At 34.6% G+C, this 23,618-nt stretch overlaps 1 protein-coding gene across 1 annotated transcript in view; it reads left to right on the top strand.

Moving 5' to 3' along the window:
* The window catches only part of LOC132199888 (nose resistant to fluoxetine protein 6-like), a 135,056-nt gene that overhangs the window by 51,361 nt on the left and 60,077 nt on the right, over positions 1–23,618 (top strand). The window contains exon 3 of the mRNA XM_059624977.1: positions 23,044–23,080. Within this exon, the coding sequence (XP_059480960.1) occupies positions 23,044–23,080 (37 nt within the window). The remainder of the gene's footprint in view (positions 1–23,043; positions 23,081–23,618) is intronic.

Consider the following 23,618-nt stretch of genomic DNA (forward strand, 5'->3'; position numbering starts at 1 on the left):
GGAAATATTAATATTTTCCAAGATAAATTCAAAAATGTTACTAGTTGAAAAAATAATTAATATCTAACAATAAGAAATTACCAGTTTTTTGTACAGAATAAAAAAATTCCAATAAAACCACCTATACATAATAATTTAAATTTTAAGTTATGCACCATCCTAGAATTTCCCACGATTTTATTTAAAAAAAAAAATAATAATAAAAGTTTCATTTACAATTTTAAATTTTGACTGAAAAAAAAACAAGAAGTAAAAGAAAACGTGTAATTGTTATTTTTGTTGGATTTTGTATTATTTGAGTTTAATTATTTTCATATTAATTTCAAATAATAGAAAAATAATAATGTCGGAATTTTTAATTTAAGATGCAAAACATTTTCCTTTTAAGCAAAAATTAATAACTAAATTAAAAAATTATGACCTGAAATGTGTTAAATAGGCAATTTTAACAGAATTGACCTGCGGAATGCCTATGTTCAAGGTCCGCGCATCACAACAATGAAATATGATTTTATTGTTGTTTGAGCTCTTTGGTTGGGTAAGTAAAATTGTATACCCATTCAGAAAGCATGGCAACAAAATCCAAATTTTCTGTTCTTATATTGCGTGTAATTGAAAGACTTAGAGCCGCCTTAAAAATGGCAATAACTTGAAAATATTCATAAAAGCTTTAATGCTTAAAATATCCAAATTATCTTAAAGCATCGTAAAATGTTTTGATTTTTATGATTCAATTTAAACTTGAAGTTCAAAAAAATGAAATAATCTCCTTGCTGTTACAGGAAGGCGCAATAAAGTGATTAAAGTGAGGTACTGAAAGGTGTCTGGTAATAGAAAAATGTTATCGGTGAGATAACTAAAAAGTGGGTCACTGCAGTGAATTAATCTATCGCTGCATGAAAATAATGTGAGTAAAAGAGAATAAAAGTACCGTGTGACACATGACGCTTTAGGAAAAAAACCAGCAACCGTTTTATAAATATCTCAAAGTGCGTCCGTTTTTCTTATCAAATGAGTTGTTTGTGTTCGTTTTTATATTTCTGATTAATCAAGAGAGACTTTCTTTCGTCACCTCAAAGAAAACCTCCAATTAACCTCCACCCACGACATATCCGCTGCTCTTTTCGATTCAAGAGAGGAACCTCCACAAACCGACGAGGCTCTCTTGAGAAAAATGTGGTTGTGGTTTTTTTCCTGTATTATTATTCTGCATTGTAATACGCATTAGAAAAAATGCAAATCAACGACATAGCCTAGGAGATTATAAAAATAAAACACATGTCAAACGACCGGAGAGAAACGTGCACCGCCGCTATTGGAAAATAAAAATAGCTCTTCTAGCTGAGGGGAAATTATCGCACATCAGCTGCCATCAGCTAATTACGCGTCAATTTTTTCTTCTTCAACAGTTGTGTATGTAATGCGTGTGTGCGAATATATTTGCAAATCGCACGCACTCAACTTACTACTATTAGTCGTATATGAACTCGATAAAAAACGCACAAGTGTGCGTAATCAGAAAAGGGAAACAATTGGTGCTGTCGGCTGACATTGGCCTTGATCGAGTGCTGGTAACGAAAAGAATAGGACAGAAAAGATAAGAGCGTGTAATGACGCCAAGCAAACATATAATGTTGCCGATTTTGACCTCAAGTCCAGAGTTGTGTCGTCGAACGTTTTGAATGGGCTGCTCGAAACAAAGGGGTTGCTTGGCCTCTAAACTGTCAAGAAATTAAATCATTACGATAAGAATGAGCTGGACTTTTTCATCCGAAATGATAAATGATTTCTAAATTCTGAATGTATTTCACGATTGCATTTTTTTTTTAAAGAAAAAAAGGATTTCATAATTTATTTATAGATTATTAATTTTCAATGAAATTCGTCTTGGGTTTATTTGTGCAGGATATAGAGACGTTGATCAAATTTTGTTCATCTTTGCTGATAAATTTTTTAATTTTGTAGCGAACTTGAAGAATAAACGTATTAGTTATTCAATGTAATATTTTTTGTGTGAAATTAATCAACCAAAATAAGCAATCGTCTCCTAATATTTTTTGAGGACGTAGACGGGAACATTCTATATTATATAATTGATTATTTTTACTTCCTGTGTGCTTCCTGTGAGATAAGAGACATTTCTTAAAATCTCGTTTGCTACTAATCTACACGTTGAGGTTATTATTTCTAAGTATTGCATAATAAACACGATTGAAGTCTTTATAATAATAATTATAATATTATTAATATTTAAAAAAAAAATATTTTGTTTGGTTTATAATCTCTGAACAGTTCTTTTATATTATTTGACCTTCTAAAAAAATGTATTTACTTTAAAAAAAGAACATTCCAGTTTCTCATTTTTCCTTATCCTCCTTGTTATATATTTCCATTTTTAGTGCAAACTTGATTAAAATATATCTTAATCGCATAAAGCATTGCTTCATGATAAAATTTCAAGTGCTATTAGAAAACTCTAGAATTCTCGCAATTTTCCTATACCATAATATTAGCAATTCACATGTAATGTGCATCTACGCGTGCTCTCTTCCTGTAAACTCGTTGCGGTTAGCTATTTAATATATAGTAAAAAATAAAAAAAATAAAAAGAACGGCGCAATTTTGAAACAGATAAAATCCTATACACGTGCAGGCAATGCAGCTCGCACTCCGAATAAGTTGATAAAAGAGAAGGTCGTTAACTTCGGCAACAACTAACGTCATGCCCCTTTATTATTATGTCAACCAAACTTGAATAAAATTGTGCAACTTCTACAAATTAAAATATTTAAATTTTTTTGCACGCGGTCATATGACTTTTTTAATATTCTGGGGATTGCCCTTCTTTTCTCAACACCTTTATCTCCGAGTTATCATTAAATTGTTAATCTCTTCAGCGATTCCAAGAACCCGGTGGCTTTTTCTCAGAATTTCACCATGTGACTTAAGCTCGGCGGCCTCGGATTTCTCCATTCCCAGCCCGCAGCCAGACAATGAAAACAACCCTCGCTTTGTGCGGGGGCTGCTTCTTCTCAGGTGCTCGCGGACCTTTTCTTTCCTTTCGCTACCTGCGCGACCAATAATATAGGAAAGCGAATTTTATAATAACAATGTTGTTTAGACCGAGAGACGACACACATAAGAACCCCCACCGAACACTTTTGCCTGTATAGACCTGAGATCGCCGCGATTTCCTGCCTCTCGCTTGGACCCTTTGTGAGTCATCCTCCGTCTGTCTGTCTGCAGACGTACGATATTATTTTTTGTGCCCAGTGGCGGATTTTCATGAATTTTACAACGAGCCATCTTCCTCTGTCAAAACAACTTAAGCCTTTATGCTGCTTGTCAGAGATCAAAAACGCACCCGAGTTTATTTTTCCAAGGGTGCACACCATCAACGTGCTCTGCTCGAGATGTAATTAGAATATACTTTTTCAAAGGTTCTTCTTTTCCGCCAGATTTCATCACGTCAACAACAACAACAACTACACAAAAGTTTCGCAACCGGCTAGACGAGAGGACATGAAACTTTCATCCCTCGAATAATTAAAAAAGCTAAAAAGAAACACTTTCACTTTCAAAGACGAACTAAATACTTTTTGATCTGCAAACAAAGGTGCTGCTGGACATGAAAGGTTGAGTCATTTTGAGGTTATAATCGGAAAAAAAGGAGTACGTGTATATTTACTTTTGTGAGTCAAGCATAAGCAAACCCCACACGTGAGAAAGACTGCTAAAGAGAGTCTCCTTTTTATTTTTATTCCCATGCGTGGCCAGTGTCAGTCCAATTATAGCTCATCGGCAATTATTATTTACTCGAGAACCGCCACTGGCGATGTGTGAGCCCGACCGATATTGTTGCTGGCGAAACTCGCCTTGTACAAAAAGCCGCTTTTAAAAATCTATTCACCGGCAGGTAAAAGCCCTCGGAGCCTGCTCGCTCGAGTGTTATATTATTATTATTACATTAGTCATGTACCAACAGGTTAGTTTCTGTACAGGCCAGTCTGCGCCGCTGCTGCAACTTGTTGTGCCGCGGAGAACACGAGAGAGGAGAAAAAAACGACGCCTCTCGTAAGATCACCTTTCCGGAGATGATTTTTTTTAAAGAGTCTCCTCGTTTTTCATGTGAAAATTCAAACTTCCTCCGCAGGAAGTTTCGAATTTTGATCGAGACTCAACAAGTTTCAACCTGACTTGTGGTTTTAAATTTGCATAAAGAAGTACTTACTTTTTGCTAAGACTTTTCCAAGGTCAGAAAGTTGCCTGCACGTGGCGATTTTCCCTATTTCCCGGTTGCTTCTCCTTTCTTTTTGGTGACATTATAAGTGAATTAATCGACCCGTCAATTCGGACAATACAAATTGGAGTCGTTTTCGCGCACAAACAAGCGTTGCGACCTTCAACTTGAGCTGAGCGAGCGAGCGAGAGCTGCTGCCAGGGAATAATACACTTGCGGGAGCCACAGCTGTGGCGCAATTCACATGGAGGGTGCGTCGAATCGAGCGTTATTGTTATCCTGCTAATTAATCGCAGTTAACGAGCTGCGAAATCTTCCATTCGCGCATCACAAGAGTTAAAAATTTGTGACCGTCAATACATTTTCTTTTAAATTTGCTCCAACTATATATTTTTTTATATTTTATCATATTTAAATGCCAAAATTTTTTAATTGAATTAAATATTCCAGGCTGAATTTTATTTCGTGAGAACGTATTTTAAAAAATTCTAAGAGCATTATTAGTTTTTAAAATAACTCCTAAATAACTTTGATCAAATCACTATAAGAAACTGAAGAATTAAATTCTTTTCGAATTAAAATTGCTTGAAAATGGACAAACTGTTTATATTTTATTGCATTATTTTAATATTGAAGTCTATATACAATAAGAACGTGTGAAAATAATTGTAATGAATTAACTTGGCGCAATTGAGACACTCATTGGATGCAAAATGTGAGCCAAAATATGGTTTGTTCTTCGTTGAGACTTATATATCGTGTATATTTTTCAAGTAATTATTTCATGACTAGATTTCACAACCATTTGGAGCTTAATTTAAGGTTCCAAAATGCAGCTTAAGTTTTAAAGTAATAAAAGGAAGCGCAAAATAAGAAAAAGTTATTTTATTTCTGACATGACTGAAAAACTGAACTTCACGACGATAATACAAAGCTTGGATTCTTATTTATTTCAGCATTGGAAAACATTTTGCTTTCAAATTAGAATTTTATACAACTCTTGATGCTGAAAGTTCTCTACACGGATGTCCATTAGCAGCTTTTATTCGTGCTTAGCTTTTATCATCCGAGGCGGAAATTTTCAGCCAGTGGCGCGCATCACCATCGACCCAACAGCAACTTTCGCAATTTCTGCTGTGCTCGACCTTTCAGCGCAGCATCTCTTTTGCGAAACACATCTGAAGAGAGAACGCTCTCGGCTCCGCGTTTGAAACGACGGATGATTAAAACCATAAATGCACCGCACTTTTCGCTTTAAAAACTGTAACGATTTATTCAATCTATGAAAGTGCGTACGTTATAAAAGCCAAAATTGGAACCGTTATGGTGAAAATTAATAGTGCAAGAAAAGGCGGGAGAGCAGCGAGTTGAGGTGGAGAGATTTGTTTGTAAACATTGGAGTAAAAGAGAGATGAAGCATGGCGTCTGCAGTGGGAGATAAAAAACCACAAGCTGATGCAGACGCTGCAGCTCCGCGCCGGCAGGCCACTGACCCCCCTGTTGTATTATGGTAATAATAATAATAATACGCGCTGCTCACACCAGCTCTCTTTTTACGCTGAGACGCGGACGGCCGGCGGGGAGGGCACGAAAAGGCCTGAGTCAGTGCAGCGCCTGCTTTTTCCATAAATACACCTGTGCCACTCGCTCACAGGTGACCCTTGCCCGCCTCAAAACCTGAAACCCGATTTCTTTTCCTCCTCGATCGCTCTTCAAGTTGTCGTCAGGGGGAGGCAATCGGGCAGGTCGCTCAGAAATTAGGACGTGTAGAACAAACCGATTTTAATGCGGAGTATATGTATAATTTTTTTAATGTCCGCGCTACTTGGTTAATATCAATTCTTTAAAACGTGAATTTTCCTAGTACAAAATTTAGATTGGTATTTTCACACCAGATCACTCACAGTGGAAACAATAAAGTCGCTGCAAAATGAAATTGGTATTGGATAAAGATATTGAAATTAAATTTTATTTGTTACTTGTATTAAAATTCTTGAAAAATTAATTAAACTAATTATTCTATGTAACGTATTTTTGTTTAAAAAAATAAATATATTTATTTTTATTAGTATTATGTATTATAATTATTTTTTACTTTTATTAGAATAACAAATAAAAACTTTAATTTGTTAATTTGCTATAGATATGTGTACACATAATGATTTGCAAAATTATACATGTTATTTAGAAAATAAATTTAAGATTAAGTTCAGAAAACCAATTCAATCAGAAATTCATTCTTAAGAATGATTTTAGGAAATTATATTTGGCTTTTATATCTGGAACTAATCATTTAATTTTAATCCATTCAAACCTAAATCGTTTCGTATACCAGGAAATGAAATCTTTTCAAAGTAAACCAAACCATGTTCCAATTCGGAGAGTTGGGCTTGGTTTGGTTTAATGAGAGTTTATTTAGTTCGAAAACTTATGCAATTACATATAATTTTATTAAAAAATCAAATCACATAATATAAGAATAACTATAAAAACAAACATTATTGTTCATCAGTACAATTGTTCATTTTGTTCTCTCTCTTGCTAGTTATTATGAGCAAGATGGGTGAAATCGGGAAAGGATGAGGTGTAATTGGCAGTGAAAAGTTACCATTTTGATTTTCACATATGTTGTTGGGGTTGTTGAAAGGTAGCTTCTCCTAAATTTTCAGCTTAAAATATGGTGCGCTTTTCCGGGAAATCGGATTTTTCCAAAAACAGAAAATATTGAATACCTTTGCTAAAAATGAGAATATATGAATGCTCTTTTCACTACCAGACGTAACTTTTCACGCCCGACAACTTTGCTGTTGATTATTTTTGCGTAGGTCAAAGGTCAAGGTCACTAATTAGCAAATTTCACTTTCAAACGCAATTTTCGCAAAGAAGCACACCTTGGATTTTTTTTGTGATATACAAAAAAATGTAGCCCTAAGTGTGTAGAACAAAATACTTGATTTTCAGATTGGTAACTTTTTCTGTTTAATTGATATTTTTAATTGAAAATAAAAAACAGTGAAAAATCGCTTTTCCGCAAACGAAATTAATTTTCAAACAGCGATAATTTATTTTCTGCTAGAGATACGCAAAAACATGTAAGTACAAAAAGTTTTTCTAATGACCTAACCTATCGAACCATGTATCGATCATGAAGGTCGAGTCACTTAAGGTCATTGACCTCAGTGACCTGTGACCTTGAAAAATGATTTTGCAAAATATTAGTTCATTAAATAATGAAAAAGAGTGCGCCTGTTTTGAAACGTTTCCAATTTTTTGCAATATCGTTTTTCAAGGTCACAGGTCACTGAGGTCAATGACCTTAAGTGACTCGACCTACATGATCGATACATGGTTCGATAGGTTAGGTCATTAGAAACACTTTTTGTACATACATGTTTTTGCGTATCTCTAGCAGAAAAAAAATTATCGCTGTTTGAAAATTAATTTCGTTTGCGGAAAAGTGATTTTTCACTGTTTTTTTATTTTCAATTAAAAATATCAATTAAACAGAAAAAGTTACCAATCTGAAAATCAAGTATTTTGTTCTACACACTTAGGGCTACATTGTTTTGTATATCACGAAAAAAAACCAAGGTGTGCTTCTTTGCGAAAATTGCGTTTGAAAGTGAAATTTGCTAATTAGTGACCTTGACCTTTGACCTACGCAAAAATAATCAACAGCAAAGTTGTCGGGCGTGAAAAGTTACGTCTGGTAGTGAAAAGAGCATTCATATATTCTCATTTTTAGCAAAGATATTCAATATTTTCTGTTTTTGGAAAAATCCGATTTCCCGGAAAAGCGCACCATATTTTAAGCTGAAAATTTAGGAGAAGCTACCTTTCAACAACCCCAACAACATATGTGAAAATCAAAATGGTAACTTTTCACTGCCAATTACACCTCATCCTTTCCCGATTTCACCCAGATGTATTTTGCGTTTTTCTTAAAAGAACGAGTTTTTTCATGAATAATTTTTAACTTGTCATGTGAATCGCTATATAGTTGAAAACCGCTTTGCATTGATGGATTGGAAACACTGCAAAAAGGTCCACCGGCGCCGGAGCTCGATCGCGTGCCTCCCTCCGCGCAGTGAATTTTTTATACAAGTTCACCGCGAATGTCTTTTCACTCTCCACCCTGAGCGTGACGTCACCGATTTTTTTTTCATATTCGGTGGCCATCTTTTTACCTTTTTCTAAAACGTCACTCTGCAGCATCGATGGTCATAATCCCCCCGAGCAACCAAAACTTTGCTTCCCGCATATTTTACGTATTTTAAGTTCACCGTGGCCATCTTTTTTCACCCTTGAAAATTAAGGGTGCCATCTTTTATTGCGGTGGCCATCTTTTATTCCACCAACTGTACTACTTGGAAACACTTTCAAAATACTCTTCAAAAAATATGTAATTATGAAATTTAAAATTATATTTATTTTGATATAATATAAATTGAAAGAAACTTTTCCATGTGATAATTTAAAATCTTGCAAAGCATATTCATCTCTTTATATAAATTCTAATTTCACGCTTATCTTTTCCACATTTAATGCCCGTCTAATTAATTTTTAACAAAACAGACAAGATTAACGCCCTGTGCTGACGCTTAACGTCTCTTCCTCCTTTGTTGTCCGTCATTGGAAAGTTTTTCCTTCCTCTCTCTGCTCATTTACCTACAACACATGCAGTGATGCAGCACGTGCTGTTTCAAAAGAGCCTTTCTATCTCTATGGACCAAACTCGATTTTAAGGGCTCAATCAATCAATGTTGTGGCCCATCAAATAATCAAACACTGCAGTACTGACTTGCTTGATCGGTCCCAACTACTTTTATTTACACCTTAAAGGCATCAATTAACCATGCACGAGAGAGAGAGACTGTGTGTTTTCTATTTATACAAAGGTCCTTTTCTTTTTAACTCCCAAACGCACTGCTCGGCTGGACGATAGACCAACGGGCAGCAGTTAGTTTATTGTTTGTTTGCTCTCGCGAGAGACGCATCTCGAGAGAGAAGAGTACTGTTACGGGAAAATAAAAAAAAGGTTGATTACAACTTATACAACGTTGCGCGTCGATTTAAAAGGGGGAGAGAAACTTCATAATCACAACAAAAGAGAGGAGAGAACCGCTCTTTTTTGGCCTTGTCCGAAGGTAATGAGAGCAATTACCCGAAATTATATTTTGGTGAGTTTTCAAGAGTAGAGGGCTTGAAAGTTCGCCTGTTTTGGAAAAATCTCTTTCTTTTTTTTAGTCTCTTTTAAATGGAGTAATTTGCCAAATTGTGCTGGGCCAAGTATACTCAAAAATGGTCCTTTTGATGAGCGCTTTTCTCCCTTTGCACAAAAATTGTGAACAATTATTCATTTTCAGCTGAGCTAACTGTACATTGACTCTCTAATTAATTTGCATTAAAATTAAATTTGTAACTTCAAATCAAATTACATCTCGTGTTATATACAAAAGAATATTAATAAGAATTAAATGAAGTCAAAATAAAATATTATTTATAAGGTTGTTTTCTGGATGATTTATTCTCACGCGGAGCCATAGTGTGATAATAATTACAGGGGAAAGGTCACTTCCAGACGCATTAACAATAACCAAAGAGCACCCTAAGTCACTTGGACCCAAAAGTGCTGACTCTCGGACCAGATTTTGTTTTTGATTAATTAACCTGAAAACAGAGACTGTCCGACAAACATAAAATATAACAAAAAAGTAAATTCCAAGTGTCTCTATTTTTTAGCATTATATGTGCTATTTTTAACGCCATGCAGCGTTAAAAATGAACTGCTTTAATCTGATTTTAAAAATATCTAAGAATATTTATTTTTTATTATTATCAACAGATTATTTAGTATATTTAAGAATTTTTAATTTAAATTTTTAAACAAATTTAAATATATTTCTTTTAACATTAACTTATTATCTCAGTATTAAATTTTGTATTACAAATAGAATTTTACTATCCAGAATATTTTAATATTATAAATTCAAACCTCTCAACCATAAGTTTATCAATCATTAGTCTTATCAATGAAACATGAACTATCACAAGTAATAAGTGCGTTGTTTTTCGCTGGTATTTTTTACAGTAATGTAATGTAGTTTTTTTGTATATAAAAATCTCGATTACAAGCTTTTCAAATCAAAATTTTAATCAGTAATAAATTTAAATAAATTAACAAAAATGAAAAATTCACCCAAGCGACTCAGATTCAGAAGATTAATAACACTTATGATTTTATTGAACAATAATGCAATTTTCCTTTCGCCAAGTACGGCGCAGTTATTGGTACACGTCAGGGAGAGCTTGATTGGGTTGGGCTTTGATGGCGAGACAGGGAGACTGGGTAATTCGCTCAGCAGCAGCCGCTTCCAGCGTCGCCATTAATTTATATATTAACAACAACAATAATACGAATAATGTCGGTGGCTGGTTTCAATTTCCAGCAGGCCGTGCGCCCATGAGTACTCGTAAACTACACAAGTCTCTCGCGTATGTAATTTATAATGTGCACTCTGCAGCCCAAGTGGGGGAAACAATATTATGATTTTATACTTTTCATCTGCGCGATGCTGCGAGGCAGGGAGAGAATAAAGAGAGGAGGTTACAGGTCATTACTGCGCTCTGCTCTCCGAAGGCCATTTGTGTTTATATTATTCTGTTGCCATCCATGTTCGTCTCTCTCGCTCTCTGATATATGCAGAAAAAGAGCTTTTGCGGCGACAACGAGAGCGATCTTATATATTGTGTACACGGCTCGGAAATTTTTTCTCTTCCGCGGCGCGCGCGATGTGCATGTGCACAGAATTGAGTTTCTTCGGCGCAGAAACTTCTTGATTTCTTCTCTCTGGCAAGAGACGAGAGCAAATCGCTTGATGTTGTCAAGAGTGGCGCAGAAAAGTTGCTGATTAATTTATTTTACATAAGCGCCGGCGTTTTTCTCTCTCTCACTCTCATGCATAAAATGAGTTTGCTGGGAAGCAGAGATTTCCTTTTTGCGTCGCTTAGTAAAAAGTTAAATGAATTACGTGCAAATTTTACACTGCAAATGCTATATATGTTATTTTCCTTTTTATTTTTAATAACACATTTTATGTTTCACAATTTTTTTTAAGTACAATTATTTTTAAAATATTTTTTTTATATTTGATTTCTCAAATTTTCATCGCATGAACTTTGAGTGAGAAAGTTTTTGAAATAAAAATATCGAACAATCCATCCCATACATTACAGTTAATTATAAGCAATTATAATATTGTTGATTATTAAATCCTGCAATATTAAAAATATTTTGATGGGATTTTTTTCTATTATTCACATCAAATTTTTGCAATAAATTATGTTAAAAATTTCGTTCTAGCCAATAATGTTAGACAAAAAAGATTTTTTTTAACTCACAATACAACTTGCTTTTTTTAAATTTATGTGATTTTTTTACTTAAATTTATTTTTGCAGCATTTAGGAAATTTCCCAATAAATAATTATTTCGTACAAATAACCATTTTTTTTTAAATTACAAGATTTTTAAGAACTTTGATCCCAGCAGCTTGTTTCAAGCTTTGTTGTCCATTTGTCATTAAATTTGATTGATCCGCCAATCAATTCTTGATACAAAACTTATGCTGTGAAAATCCTCCAGGCGGTTGATTAATTTCACAAACGATGATGTGTTAATAAAGAGATTAGCGAACCATAAAAGCTGTTTTTCTGCTTGTTCGTCACTTCAGAATACATAATTAATAGAAACGCATTTCGATACGCGCGAGATAATTTAAAAGCTTGTTTATTTTTTTTCTATAACTCAATCTCTCTCATGCGCTCTTTTTCACAGAACAAATATCACGTCCATTATACCCGACGTCTCGAGAGGGCAGTCGTAAAAATAATGCCCGGGGCCGAGATATCGCATGCAAAACTTTATAACTGACACTTCTACGCGCTCGGTTGTGGCGCGAACACGCGGGCCTTGGCGCGATTCTGCGAAGTGCAGATTTCGCGAAGCGCGGCGCCTCAGCTGAAGTATCGCAGCCGCTTTTCCCTCTAATTTCTGCAGGAAAAGACCTTGAACGTGACGAAAAACTTTTGAGACGCGGTGGTCGAGTTTTGAGAAAATGAAAACTGGGAAGGAGTCGTTGAACTGCGACGTAAACACAGCAGAAGCGCAGAACACACGCCTCCGGAGCCGAGAGCGAAGACTTTCGAGTAATTAGAATTATTTTAATGTGGTTTTGAGCACGATTACGTTCGAGGAATTCCATAATCGCTAATTGCGCAACTCTTATATTATAGGTTTTAAAGCTTTTTTTTTTAAATGTACATATAGAAATATAGTTGCAAATATTTTAATGAAAAGTTTAGCTGGAATTTTAAAGTTAATTATGACATGAAAAAATTATTGTATATTTTTTCTTTTTTCCTTTGCTAATTTTTTAAATTTTTATCTTTACAAATTAAAATAATTATTATTTTATTGATTTATTTTTATTAAATTATATAATTTTATGCATGCATATTATGCTTTAATTTAGCTTTTTTAAATAATTGTATATTTTATTTATATTATATTAAAATTGAGCACTTCTATTTAACAAAGGATATTTATAACTTGTCTCCACGCAATCCAACATAATCAAAAATGATAAATCACTTTAACTGCAACATTGGCCTCAATTCTCTTTAAATCTGTAACCTGCTTAGGCTAATAATGAAGGAGCATAAAATCTTGTTGGGGTATAATTTTGGCCAAAGTAATGATTTATTGTAATTACATATATTTTATGTAATAATCTTGTTTATTCTAATCTTTATAGTGCAGGACAAGTTTTTTTTTAAAGTGTCCTGCTGGTTGCTAGTAATTTTTCACGCACAATTAGATTAAGTTATAAAATTAACTTAACGCTAGTTGTAAGTCTATATAATGATATGAAAATAAGATCATGTATTAATATTTAAACTTATGCAATCGGGATGTATAGTTAAATATTTGAGAAATAATTATTAAATTAAGAGAAACAGTTGAAATTTAAAAATATTTTTTAAATATTTTAACTAAGGAATTTTTTTTTGTAGTCTTTGAAAGTAAAAATACTCAATTAATTTGGCCAATATTTGCATATTATATATTTAGCGTTGAAATTAATTTTATCTTAAAAAATCAAAGACCTGATCCAAAATCAAGCGATGCCTTTGCATAAAGTTACGCAACCAACCACGAAATCAGGTGTCTCCGATCTGCAGCGCGCGCCGGGAGGCAAAAGTCAGGGGAGGAGCAATAAAGAGGCATCATACTAGTGTGTGTTTTTTTTTTTCTCTTCTCATCATCGGCCGGGTTCATCGCTTGGTGCTGCAGCACATCGGGGATATTAAATGCACCTCGGCTGCACGTGAATAAGAGAAAAAAAAACAATCCCGGCCGCGCGCAGACAGCCGGTCGCTGCCGGTAATTGTTATTATGCATGGAGGAGAGTTAAAAAGAAGAGAGAGCGGTTGTTTAACTCGTCTGATGCTCAATTTGCACTTTAACGTACGTTGTATGTGTGTACATGAGGAGGCGCGCGCGACGGACAGAAATAAACATCAACAATCCCCGGCAGCACGCGGGGATGCAGCGCGGCTTTTTTCGATGCGCGCTCTGCAGAGTTGAAGGTTAGCGCAATTAAGTTTGAACTCGGTATATTGGTTGTACCATATAATGATTTTATTGCTGCTGCGGCGGCCGACGGACCAGAGCAGCGAAAATGACGCGCTGGAAGTGGCAATAAACGGCGGCAAAAACAACAACTTTGTTATACTGAAGTGGAAAATGAGAGCTATAAATAATATAATAAATTATTGGTTCATCGATCTCATAAAGGATGATAAATACTCTATATTTAGAATAGACACGGAAATTAAATATTTTTCTTTGAATCATTTATAGTTCCAAGGAGATTTTCTGATAATTTTTAACCTTTTATTTATATTCAAATGAAAACTTATTTTTGCACTGATATGAAACAAACTGAACCGGATAATTGGAAGAAGTGCTAATTTTTTCATTCACTACCTTTTACTTCTTAGATGAAGATGTGCTAGAAATGCTAAAATGCTGCAATAAGATATAGATTATAATTAAAAAGGACACTGTGAATTAATCAAATTTAATATAAAAATATAAAATGTTAAATCACTCTTCTTTCAATCAAGGCAAATGTATCTGTTTTATTTTTTTCAGGAAATAGGAGACTTATTTTTCATCTCACTTTAAAGTTAGACAGTTAAGATGAGTTAGGCAACCTGCTCGGCTTGTCCAGGCGAGCAGGATTTAGTGCAGTGGCGGCAGCAGGTGGCCTTAATTTACAATTCAAGTCGGATTTAATTTATTCATGAGACTCACTGCAGTCACTGCCTAATTTGAATACGAGATTTTCAATTATCAGGCTCATTAATACCTCCGGAGACCAGAACAATTTTATGGTCGCTATGACAGGCTTAAATTGATATAATAGATTTTGTTTCCAATGTGTGCATTCAATTTTTAGCTGATGATGAGGCAAAGATTTAAAAATGTCACACGTAAGTCTACAATATGGAATACGTGGCTAGGAAATTTTTGGTTAAAAAATCAAATAATAAGAAAGAAAAAAAGTTGGAATACAAATGGTGCGAATATGGCTTGCATAAAAAAAATCAAGGTACAGGCGAATTTAAAGTCAAGCATCATGAATCAACTACCCTTGCCTGCAAATTATTTTCAATAATCTTTCTTGGAAAAACATGAAAAAATTATAAAATTAACCGAAATTCCCATTATTATTAGAGTTAGAAAATTATCGCGTGGAATAATCCCAGCAACTCAACAAATTGATACGTTATGCTTATTAAGAGGCTAATTTCCTATTCATATATTTCTTTTAACACGGAAAGCGACGGTAAATGCTGTGCCTCCCTATAAGCATGTGTTGTTTGTAGCTGCGCTTCTGTTTTGTGCGGCGGCGTCTATCGAGGGCGGGTGTTGCATGTCTAATGAGATTCATGATATTACAACTCTGCTCGCGAGCGAGGGGTGCACCCGAGTTGAATACCAAAATCGGCATTGTCTTTCCCCGACGTGCATCAGGTGCGCGCGCTAACGCACTTGCTAACAGACCGCCGGAATCAAAATTTCAATATAATAAGGTCTCTCGTGTACACGCACGTACATTAGAGAGGAAAACGCGTAAGCGACGGCGCCGTGTGCGGATTATGATTATGAATTTAATTACATCACCGTGAGAAAGCAGCAAATCTTGTTTGCTGCGGTGCATAAATTATTGCCCACGGTGCCATTATAGATGTTCGATTCTAAATTGGGATCGAGAAAGTTGTCAAGAAACAGGGATTTATCAACTGTTAACTCTTTAAAATATTTCTCATAGCTTAATTTTCCAGAATTTAATTACTAAAGGTTTCATAATAATCATAGTTGAATGCCAGATGGAAGTAGCTATTAGTAATGGTACTAAATATTTTAAAAACAAAGTTTGATTCACAAAAATTTATTTTATAAGTTTTAAAAGGAAAATTAAATAGATTTAAATTAACTTTTTTTGTAAAGTAGAAATATTGCGTTTAAATTTAATCAAAATAATTAAATAAATATAATAAAAATATTGCTTTGATAATAAATAATTTTCTTTTTAGTAATTTCATCTCAAATTTTTATAAAGTTAAATTATTACTGAAAACAAGTTTAAAAATAAAATTTAATAGTTTTAAGAACTTAGTATTGCTTTTTTAACATATTATTAATTAAAACTTTTGATTTTTAAGCAAACCAAATCGTATTAATTTAATACATTTTTTTCCGTTTGTAATAATAGAACACTTTTTTCGCAATCATTTTAAAAGCGCAGAAATAAAATTTAATCGCCTCATTAATTCGCTTGTCCCGCTCTTTTTATTGATTCTCTCTCCGCTCGAGAGGGCACTTGAAACACATCAATAAATATTTAGTATTATGGAAAACGCATTTGGGTCGCTTTTAAGGCGCGTCATTAAACTTAATTAATTCAATACAGAACTTTTGTCCGCGCTCTGTGCCCATCTTCTTTATCGGACAATCCTTTTTTTTAAGAAACTCTTTCTTTCTTTCTCCAGCAGCATCAGTAGTAGTGTCGTCGTTTATATTTTTTTCTCTCCTTTTCTTGGTACACTTTTGCTGCTGCCTCCCCTCTGTGTGCGAGAGAGAGCGTATTATTATTATTACACAGCTGAGAAGAAGAAAAAGAGAAGAAGACGATGGTTGCTACATACAGGTTCTGGCCGTGCAAGTGAGGAAGGATGGTAAAAAAAAAGAGCCGTGTGTATAATAATAAAAGCGGCAGAGGCGCGACGCCCCTCGTTTTCAAGGCCAATCTTACTACATCTACGGCCGACACGTCAGAGACGTCAAGAACATATGGAAGGGTTAAAAAACCAGCCAGCCACGCTGCCTCGGGCCTTTTTTAACAACAACAACCTGATCCCTATATATACGTCTAGAGAGGAAAAAGGAAAGAAAGAAAGAGAGGAGAGGTGCACCTGTTGCCGACGCCCAAATTGGCCGAGATTTTGGCTCCCTTTATTTTCCCAATCACTCCAATTCTGCCCTTTATTATTTTTTCTCTATTAAAATTTTAATTTTTTTTCCGAGGAGAGACACTTGAATTTTTGTTCCAAGTATAAATAATCGTGTGTTCTTTTCTATATACTTGTTGAATAATGATCGCTGCTTTGGTTTATCTCTTGGGGCCAGAAGCGTCGCTTTTCCCTCCTTTTTTCAGGCACCAACATTTATCTCTCCGAATACACTTTTTGGTTGTTTTAATGGACGTGCATGATGCACTAGCTGCTCCCACTTAAAATTTATATTCTGTATACACCAATATCGCGGGCTGACGAGAGCACATGCACACACCATAGTAGTACAACACGGCACACTATACTCCAAGAGAGATAGATAATCGTCCCGAGCTGCAGCCGCGTCCGCGAGCAGGGTCAGGTTCATCGCATTAAACGAGGTCGATGTGTTTTTTTACTTCGTCGGCTGCGTTCGGGTGTCATTAAATTTATTTCTACTTAACTCTCAGCTCTTCTGATAAACCAGTACTAATGGTTTTATCAAAATTTCCTTATTTAGTTAGAGCACAACATATGGAATTGAGAGAAATAATACCATAAAATCAGTTGTTATTCAAAATTACAAAAGTTAATTCTGGCAATAAAGATTTACAGTAATGATGACAATGATTACCTGATAATATCCATATTTTACTGCAATTTAAAAAAAAATATATATTTATTTAAAAAAAAGGAAGTCATTTATGATAGAAAAATTTATTTTTTGAAATCAATTAAATCTCAATTTTAAATTAATCCAAGACGAAAAGTTTTATTATAAAAAGGATGAAGCAAAAAATGGTTAATGAAAATTTGAATATAAAATTTTAAAATTAATTCACTAAAATCAGTATTGGATCATAACATTGGTACACATTGGTTTGTAAAAAAAGAACTTGAAGACAAAGGCATCGCGGATTTAGAAAACTTAATTTTCAATTGATGTAATTTTTTTTATATCTGTACAATTTTAAACCAAAACTATGGAATGTATTTATTTCAATTCGTTTATTCTCTCACAATAGGTCAAATATTATTTTTTAACTATTTTTATTTAACTATAAATGTTTTGTTTATTATATATTTTATGCAAAATAAGCAAATATATATTATTATACGTTTTTTTGCTCATTGGTATCATGATTTGCATACCGATATTTTTTATATCATGCCTTAGTTTTCTCCTGCCCTGCTCTCGGAAACAATCATCACTTTGTTGCAACCAAATGAGCGCGCACAAGTAATCGGATATGCAACCCGGGTCACCTGGAGCATGTTGCCTCTCTTTATCTACGCGTTGATCTTGCCTGACGTCGATTGAGACTCTTTTTTTTTCTCCGCACAGAGTGATGCAGCCTGCATCACTTGAGTGAAAATAAGAGGGTGGGGTCCTTCAGCTTCAGCTCTTATCGTGTTGAGTGGATTATTATTCTTTTTTGTGCCATGTGTGCTTTCGCAATTCTTTTGTCGAGACGAATGAAAAAAAAAAATATATCGTCTTATATAAATAAAAATGCAAATAAGGTCCCTGCGCGGCTTTTATAGGGACGGATGCATAAAACCAAAATGCGCGCCATAAAAAGCAAACAAAATGTGTATTGACATTAAAAACAGGCTGTTACAAATAAAAAGTGGGCACTAAAGAGAATATAAGAAAAAGGGTTAGCTTCTTCACCAGCGACGACACTCACCGGATTGATTGATGACCCGCCGGATTTTGTTGTGTGTACGTTCGCTTGGCCTGCAACCAAAATAAAAAAGGGAAAAAAGATTTTGACCCCGGCCGACGATAATTTTTCCAAGCTCATCTGCATTCACCTGAGAAAGATTATTAAATGCCCAGCAGCAGCCAGACAAACAAAGAGCGTGTTTTATGGACCTGTAAATTGAAACAAGTATAAAATAAAAAGAGAGAAAGAAACACGGAGAGAGATGAAAACTCGTTTCTCTCCTGCGCACAGCGGGAAGCTGACAAAATATTAAAGTGTCTCGCGCTGCAGCTCATTTGCATATCGAGCTCGCGTCTCAGATTTTTAATTAAAACGGTAACGTTTAATTAGCAAAGTCATCAGTGTCAAAACTAGGTTTGTTAATTATGTGGGAAACCGCATTTATTAGAACAAAAACTCGCACATCTGCCCTTTAATAAATTTTTTCTGCGTATTCAAATAAATTTAATATAAATTTTCTCATCTCTCTTCAGTCATTTGTTTTCTCTCGCTCCCTAATTCTGTTCAAAGGGGGTCTTGCTGGCCTCGTAAAAACGCATAAATACGACGCTCGTCTCCCCTCTTATTCGCTTCATAGTAGCGCCCTGATGGAATAATTCACCTGCTAAATGCGGTTGTAAAAAGCCTCTGCTCTCTGCCATTCTTTATTTCGGTCGGTCGCTTTTCGGGGGAGATTTATCGTGTATGATTTCACAAAGTGCAACACATGCCCTGCAACTCGCTGCACGCACAGGTGTCCTCGCTCGGAAATAATAAAATATATTAAAGCATCATAATCTGTCCCTCTTTTATTCTCTAAATAACGCTCCACTGTGTGAGAAATGCGACCGTTTTCCATAATAAAATAAATTTCAGATTTAAAGCTTCTTTTAATGGACCAGAGGTGTAAATGCATTTATAAATAAAATCGCCGGGGTACTTCAAGCGTCAAAACTCAGAAATGCTCGAGTGTGAGACTATAAGGGTCTGTTTATACGATCTGTGAAAGTGATAAAATTTGCCGATGCGCATCACAATCAAGAACTCCTTTGTTTACGTTTTAAACCGAGATCACAGTTCACGCATAATACTGCAGGGCAGATACAGGGGACGATATAATATTTTCTGTATTGCATAATATTTTAATATGTAATTGCGCTGCAAATATTAAATTAAGCAAAAAATACAGTTACTTAACAATAAAATTGAATAAAAATTATATCGGATTCACATTATGATATTATTAAATAAAAATAAACTATTTTTTTTGTTTTAAATGTAATTTCATATATTATTATTAATTTTAAAAGTGGTCGATTTAATTCCATTATTTATTTGATATTTAAAGAAAAATTTAGCTACATACATAAATTTTTTATCTTATCATGGATAAATAAGTTTCCAGAGATGTCAATGCTTGTGAACTGTAATGAAAATAAATTATATCCGCTGGTTGCACCAATTTGGTTACTGTTTTCATATTATTTGGTATGACATTATTAAAGGGTTATGGAATTCATATTATGAGATGTTTAGTAATGTTATTTATTTATCACAGCATATCATAACCACACATACCATTTCATTCAACGAATTTATTCCTGTTTAGTTATTAATTTTGGACAAATTTTAATTTCATTGTTGGCATTTTTACATAATATAGTACAACATTAACCCATTATTGATATTTAATATTGCAGCATACAAAAAATGCGATTCACTAAAAAATGATTAGACCTACGTATTATTTACTGATAGAAACTTCCTTCCAAATTAGAATAAATTAGGAAAGAAACAAGCAGGGCGTCTCGGTCGCTGACGAACAGTTATGATTTAAAAATCAGTCGTTCAAGGTGTTAAAATAATCACCTAGTGGCCTCCGTTGCTTCTCTTTCTCTCGTGTATCGAAGCATAATTTGAGGCGTGAAACGTATCATTTACTTGCTCTGCGCCTTTGGTGCAGAGATTGTGTATTTTATATGCGTTTCTCACCTCGGGGGCGGGGGCATTATTGATTAGCAGCAGAAGAGAGGTCGTGGCTCACGCCTCGAGTAATATATAATAATATAAACACACGCGAGGGACTGAAGAAGGAGCCCTAAATTCGGTCACGACGCCCGGAAAAATCGCCCCAAGCATCAAATTTATCTAAGGGCTCATGATAATCCAAACCAGAAAGAGACGCACGATCTTCTGAAAAATAGAGTTTGTTGATCAGAAAAGATTTATTGCTTTAGAACGTGAAATTGGTGTTGGTTTTGCTGCTGTTTGGGGGAGAGAAACGAGAAAAGGTGTCAGTTTTTATTTGTTTTTGTTTACTTTCTTGAAAAAAAAATTTAAAAAAAAACAGAGTAATATAAATGTGCAAAAATCACAAAAAATTAACCACGCAGGATGCACAGCTGACACTTTCCTCCCAACCCTGAAAAGAGTTATATTCAACTAGATTTCAGCTTAGGGTAAACAAATTATAAATACTTTCTTTTGTTGTTTATAATCAAAAGCTTAAAAATATTTTGGAACAATTTTTTTTTCTTCGAAGGAACCAGCAGGAACGAAGAATTATAGGAGGACGATTTGTTTTTTGCAGGGATATTAATATACTTAATATAACAACGCAGAAACGGCATAAACATCACATTGGAAAACAATGAAACGCATCGGGAAAAGCCGAGTCACTATGATTTTAGCCAATATTAATTTATATTAAAAATATATTCTTTGAATCGAGAAATTTTAGTTATTTGAACTGCATTCTTCTTATTTAACTATAGCACTTTCTGCGGAAATATTTTATATTTTGTTTTGTTTGGCAGTTAACAACTTTTTGTTTATTTAATGCCTATTTATATTTCAAAAAAAAAAAAAAAATCTTGGCAGCTTATTTTTCCTTATTGCATTAAAATTTTAATACAATTTTAATTCAAGTCTGCATTTTAAATCCCCCCCCCCTTCAAATAAATATGAAATAAAAGAGCCAAATTTAAAAGCTTCAACTGCGTCTCAAACAATTCTAACGCTTTTCTGCGTAACCCGCCGGTCATTAACTCAAAAGAGCTCATTTTGTTTCAATTCCGCGGTTTTCCTCGTTTTGCGGAAATAAATTGCAGTAAAATTTGTCTCCGGCGGCACACGTCGTGCGTGCGGTGATCTTAAGTGTGCCTCTAATTAAATTCGATGACACCCGTGCAAACGGGCGGAAATCCTCCTTGTGTACTTTTTTTAAGAAGCACGCCCACGACACGCGTCCGAACCTGCGCTGAAAAGGGTTCACGACAGGCCGAACCGCGGCAGGGAGGCGCCGCCACTGAAAGGTCACGTCGCCAGTTTAATTGTTTGCTCGCGTATATTTTATGTGTACGCGACACGGTCGAGCGATTCGAGAATAACGAGAACTCGAAACACACGCGGTTTTATCGTATGTGTATAATTTTTTGCATTTTCGCCGGGCAAGGGAGCGAGACGAGGCGCAATTGAAAAAAAGAGCCTGTTAATTAATTGTATGAGGTGATGCATCTGTGCGCCACTCTTCAAGTTTGACTCATTTTTTTCCAACGACGTGGAATAATGGAGAAAATAAATTGAGTGCGGTGCGTGACCTTTTTAATGGAAGAGTACATTGAAATGCACTTCATTACATTTATACGCACACAATGCTTTTGAATAATAGCGCGCTTTTCCGCGAAAATTTGCGTATCACATTTTCTAATGCGAGATTTCTGAAACGTAATTATATACATAGCGTTTTGGTAAAATTAGACAATTGTTTTCCTGGATTCAGATTTAATGACTCTGCTTTATAAAAATTTAATATTCCTGAAGTTATTTTTTAATATTCCAATTTACTGAGCATTCTGGCATTGCTGTGGCAATTTCAATGACCAATATTGTCTTAACTCATCGCGTTGACAAAGGTGAAATAATTTTATTTGCATAATATTAAAAGGATACGCAATAGCTAAATTAATTAAATTTAGCTTTTTAAATTAAAACAAATTAAAAACTAAAGTCAATTTAAAAATTTCAGGACATTGCAAAGCCGAATGTATAAGATGTGGAAGTCGGGCTTTTTTTTGCCATAGTAAAAAATATTTGAAAAATAAATAAATTATTAATGTAAAAAAATGCTGCTACCCCTCCAGCATAATTATATTATTTTGCATCAAATTTATATTTCATTATTTATAATCCTACACCAAAACGCTGACGGAATTTGAATAAAATAAAAATAGTCTGCCTATTTTAATTTTTTGCAGCAAAAGTTTTGAAAGTTTTTTTATTTCTTTTTCACTCTTTGCCACGCATTTTATATAATTTTTGATGCTCTCATTGACATCATATTTTCTCATCTAGTACATTCTTAATTGTTCCCGTATAATTCCGTTGCGTGAAAGAGAGAAATGTGACTCAAAATCACTGTATATGCATTTCTTTTTCGTTGCTCATCACTTTCCGTTTATTTAATGTTTCAGGAGCTGCGGTGCTTGAGCCGGAGCAAAATTCAACCAGGTAAGACCGATGCGTTTCTTTTATCAGAAATAATATTCACCGGGGTCTTTCTTTTGACGTCAATCGCTCAATTTTCTACATCGTGAGACAACACAAAACAATCTATCTCCTCTTTCTCCCAAGGCCGATCTACTTTTACGAGACTTTTTGTTTTCACCATTTTATTGCCCGTTTCCTTCTGCGTTACGTCGCGATCACATCATCATCATCGCACACAAACATTCACACTCGGAAACAAAAAGCCACGACGTGCTTCTGCAAGGTATAATTATATACTTTCGCTGACGCACACACGCGACAACAGAAAAAAGGCATATAATAAAGAGACACGCGGACGAATGAACCGGCCACTGCCAAGTCCCATTAGGTCTATATAAATAAGGAAGGTACCGTTAGGTGTTAGCAAATCAGTGCCAATGTCAACAAGTATTACAGAGCTGGAGGCGGATGCTAATCGCGCGAGAGGAGACGGAGAAAGGAATAAAGAAAAGCATTGTTGATGACAAATGTTATGCAATCTTTCTTCAATTTTCAATTT

Source organism: Neocloeon triangulifer, unplaced genomic scaffold (genome assembly GCF_031216515.1).
Source record: "Neocloeon triangulifer isolate White Clay Creek 2 clone unplaced genomic scaffold, ASM3121651v1 ptg000014l, whole genome shotgun sequence".
NCBI lineage: Eukaryota > Metazoa > Arthropoda > Insecta > Ephemeroptera > Baetidae > Neocloeon > Neocloeon triangulifer.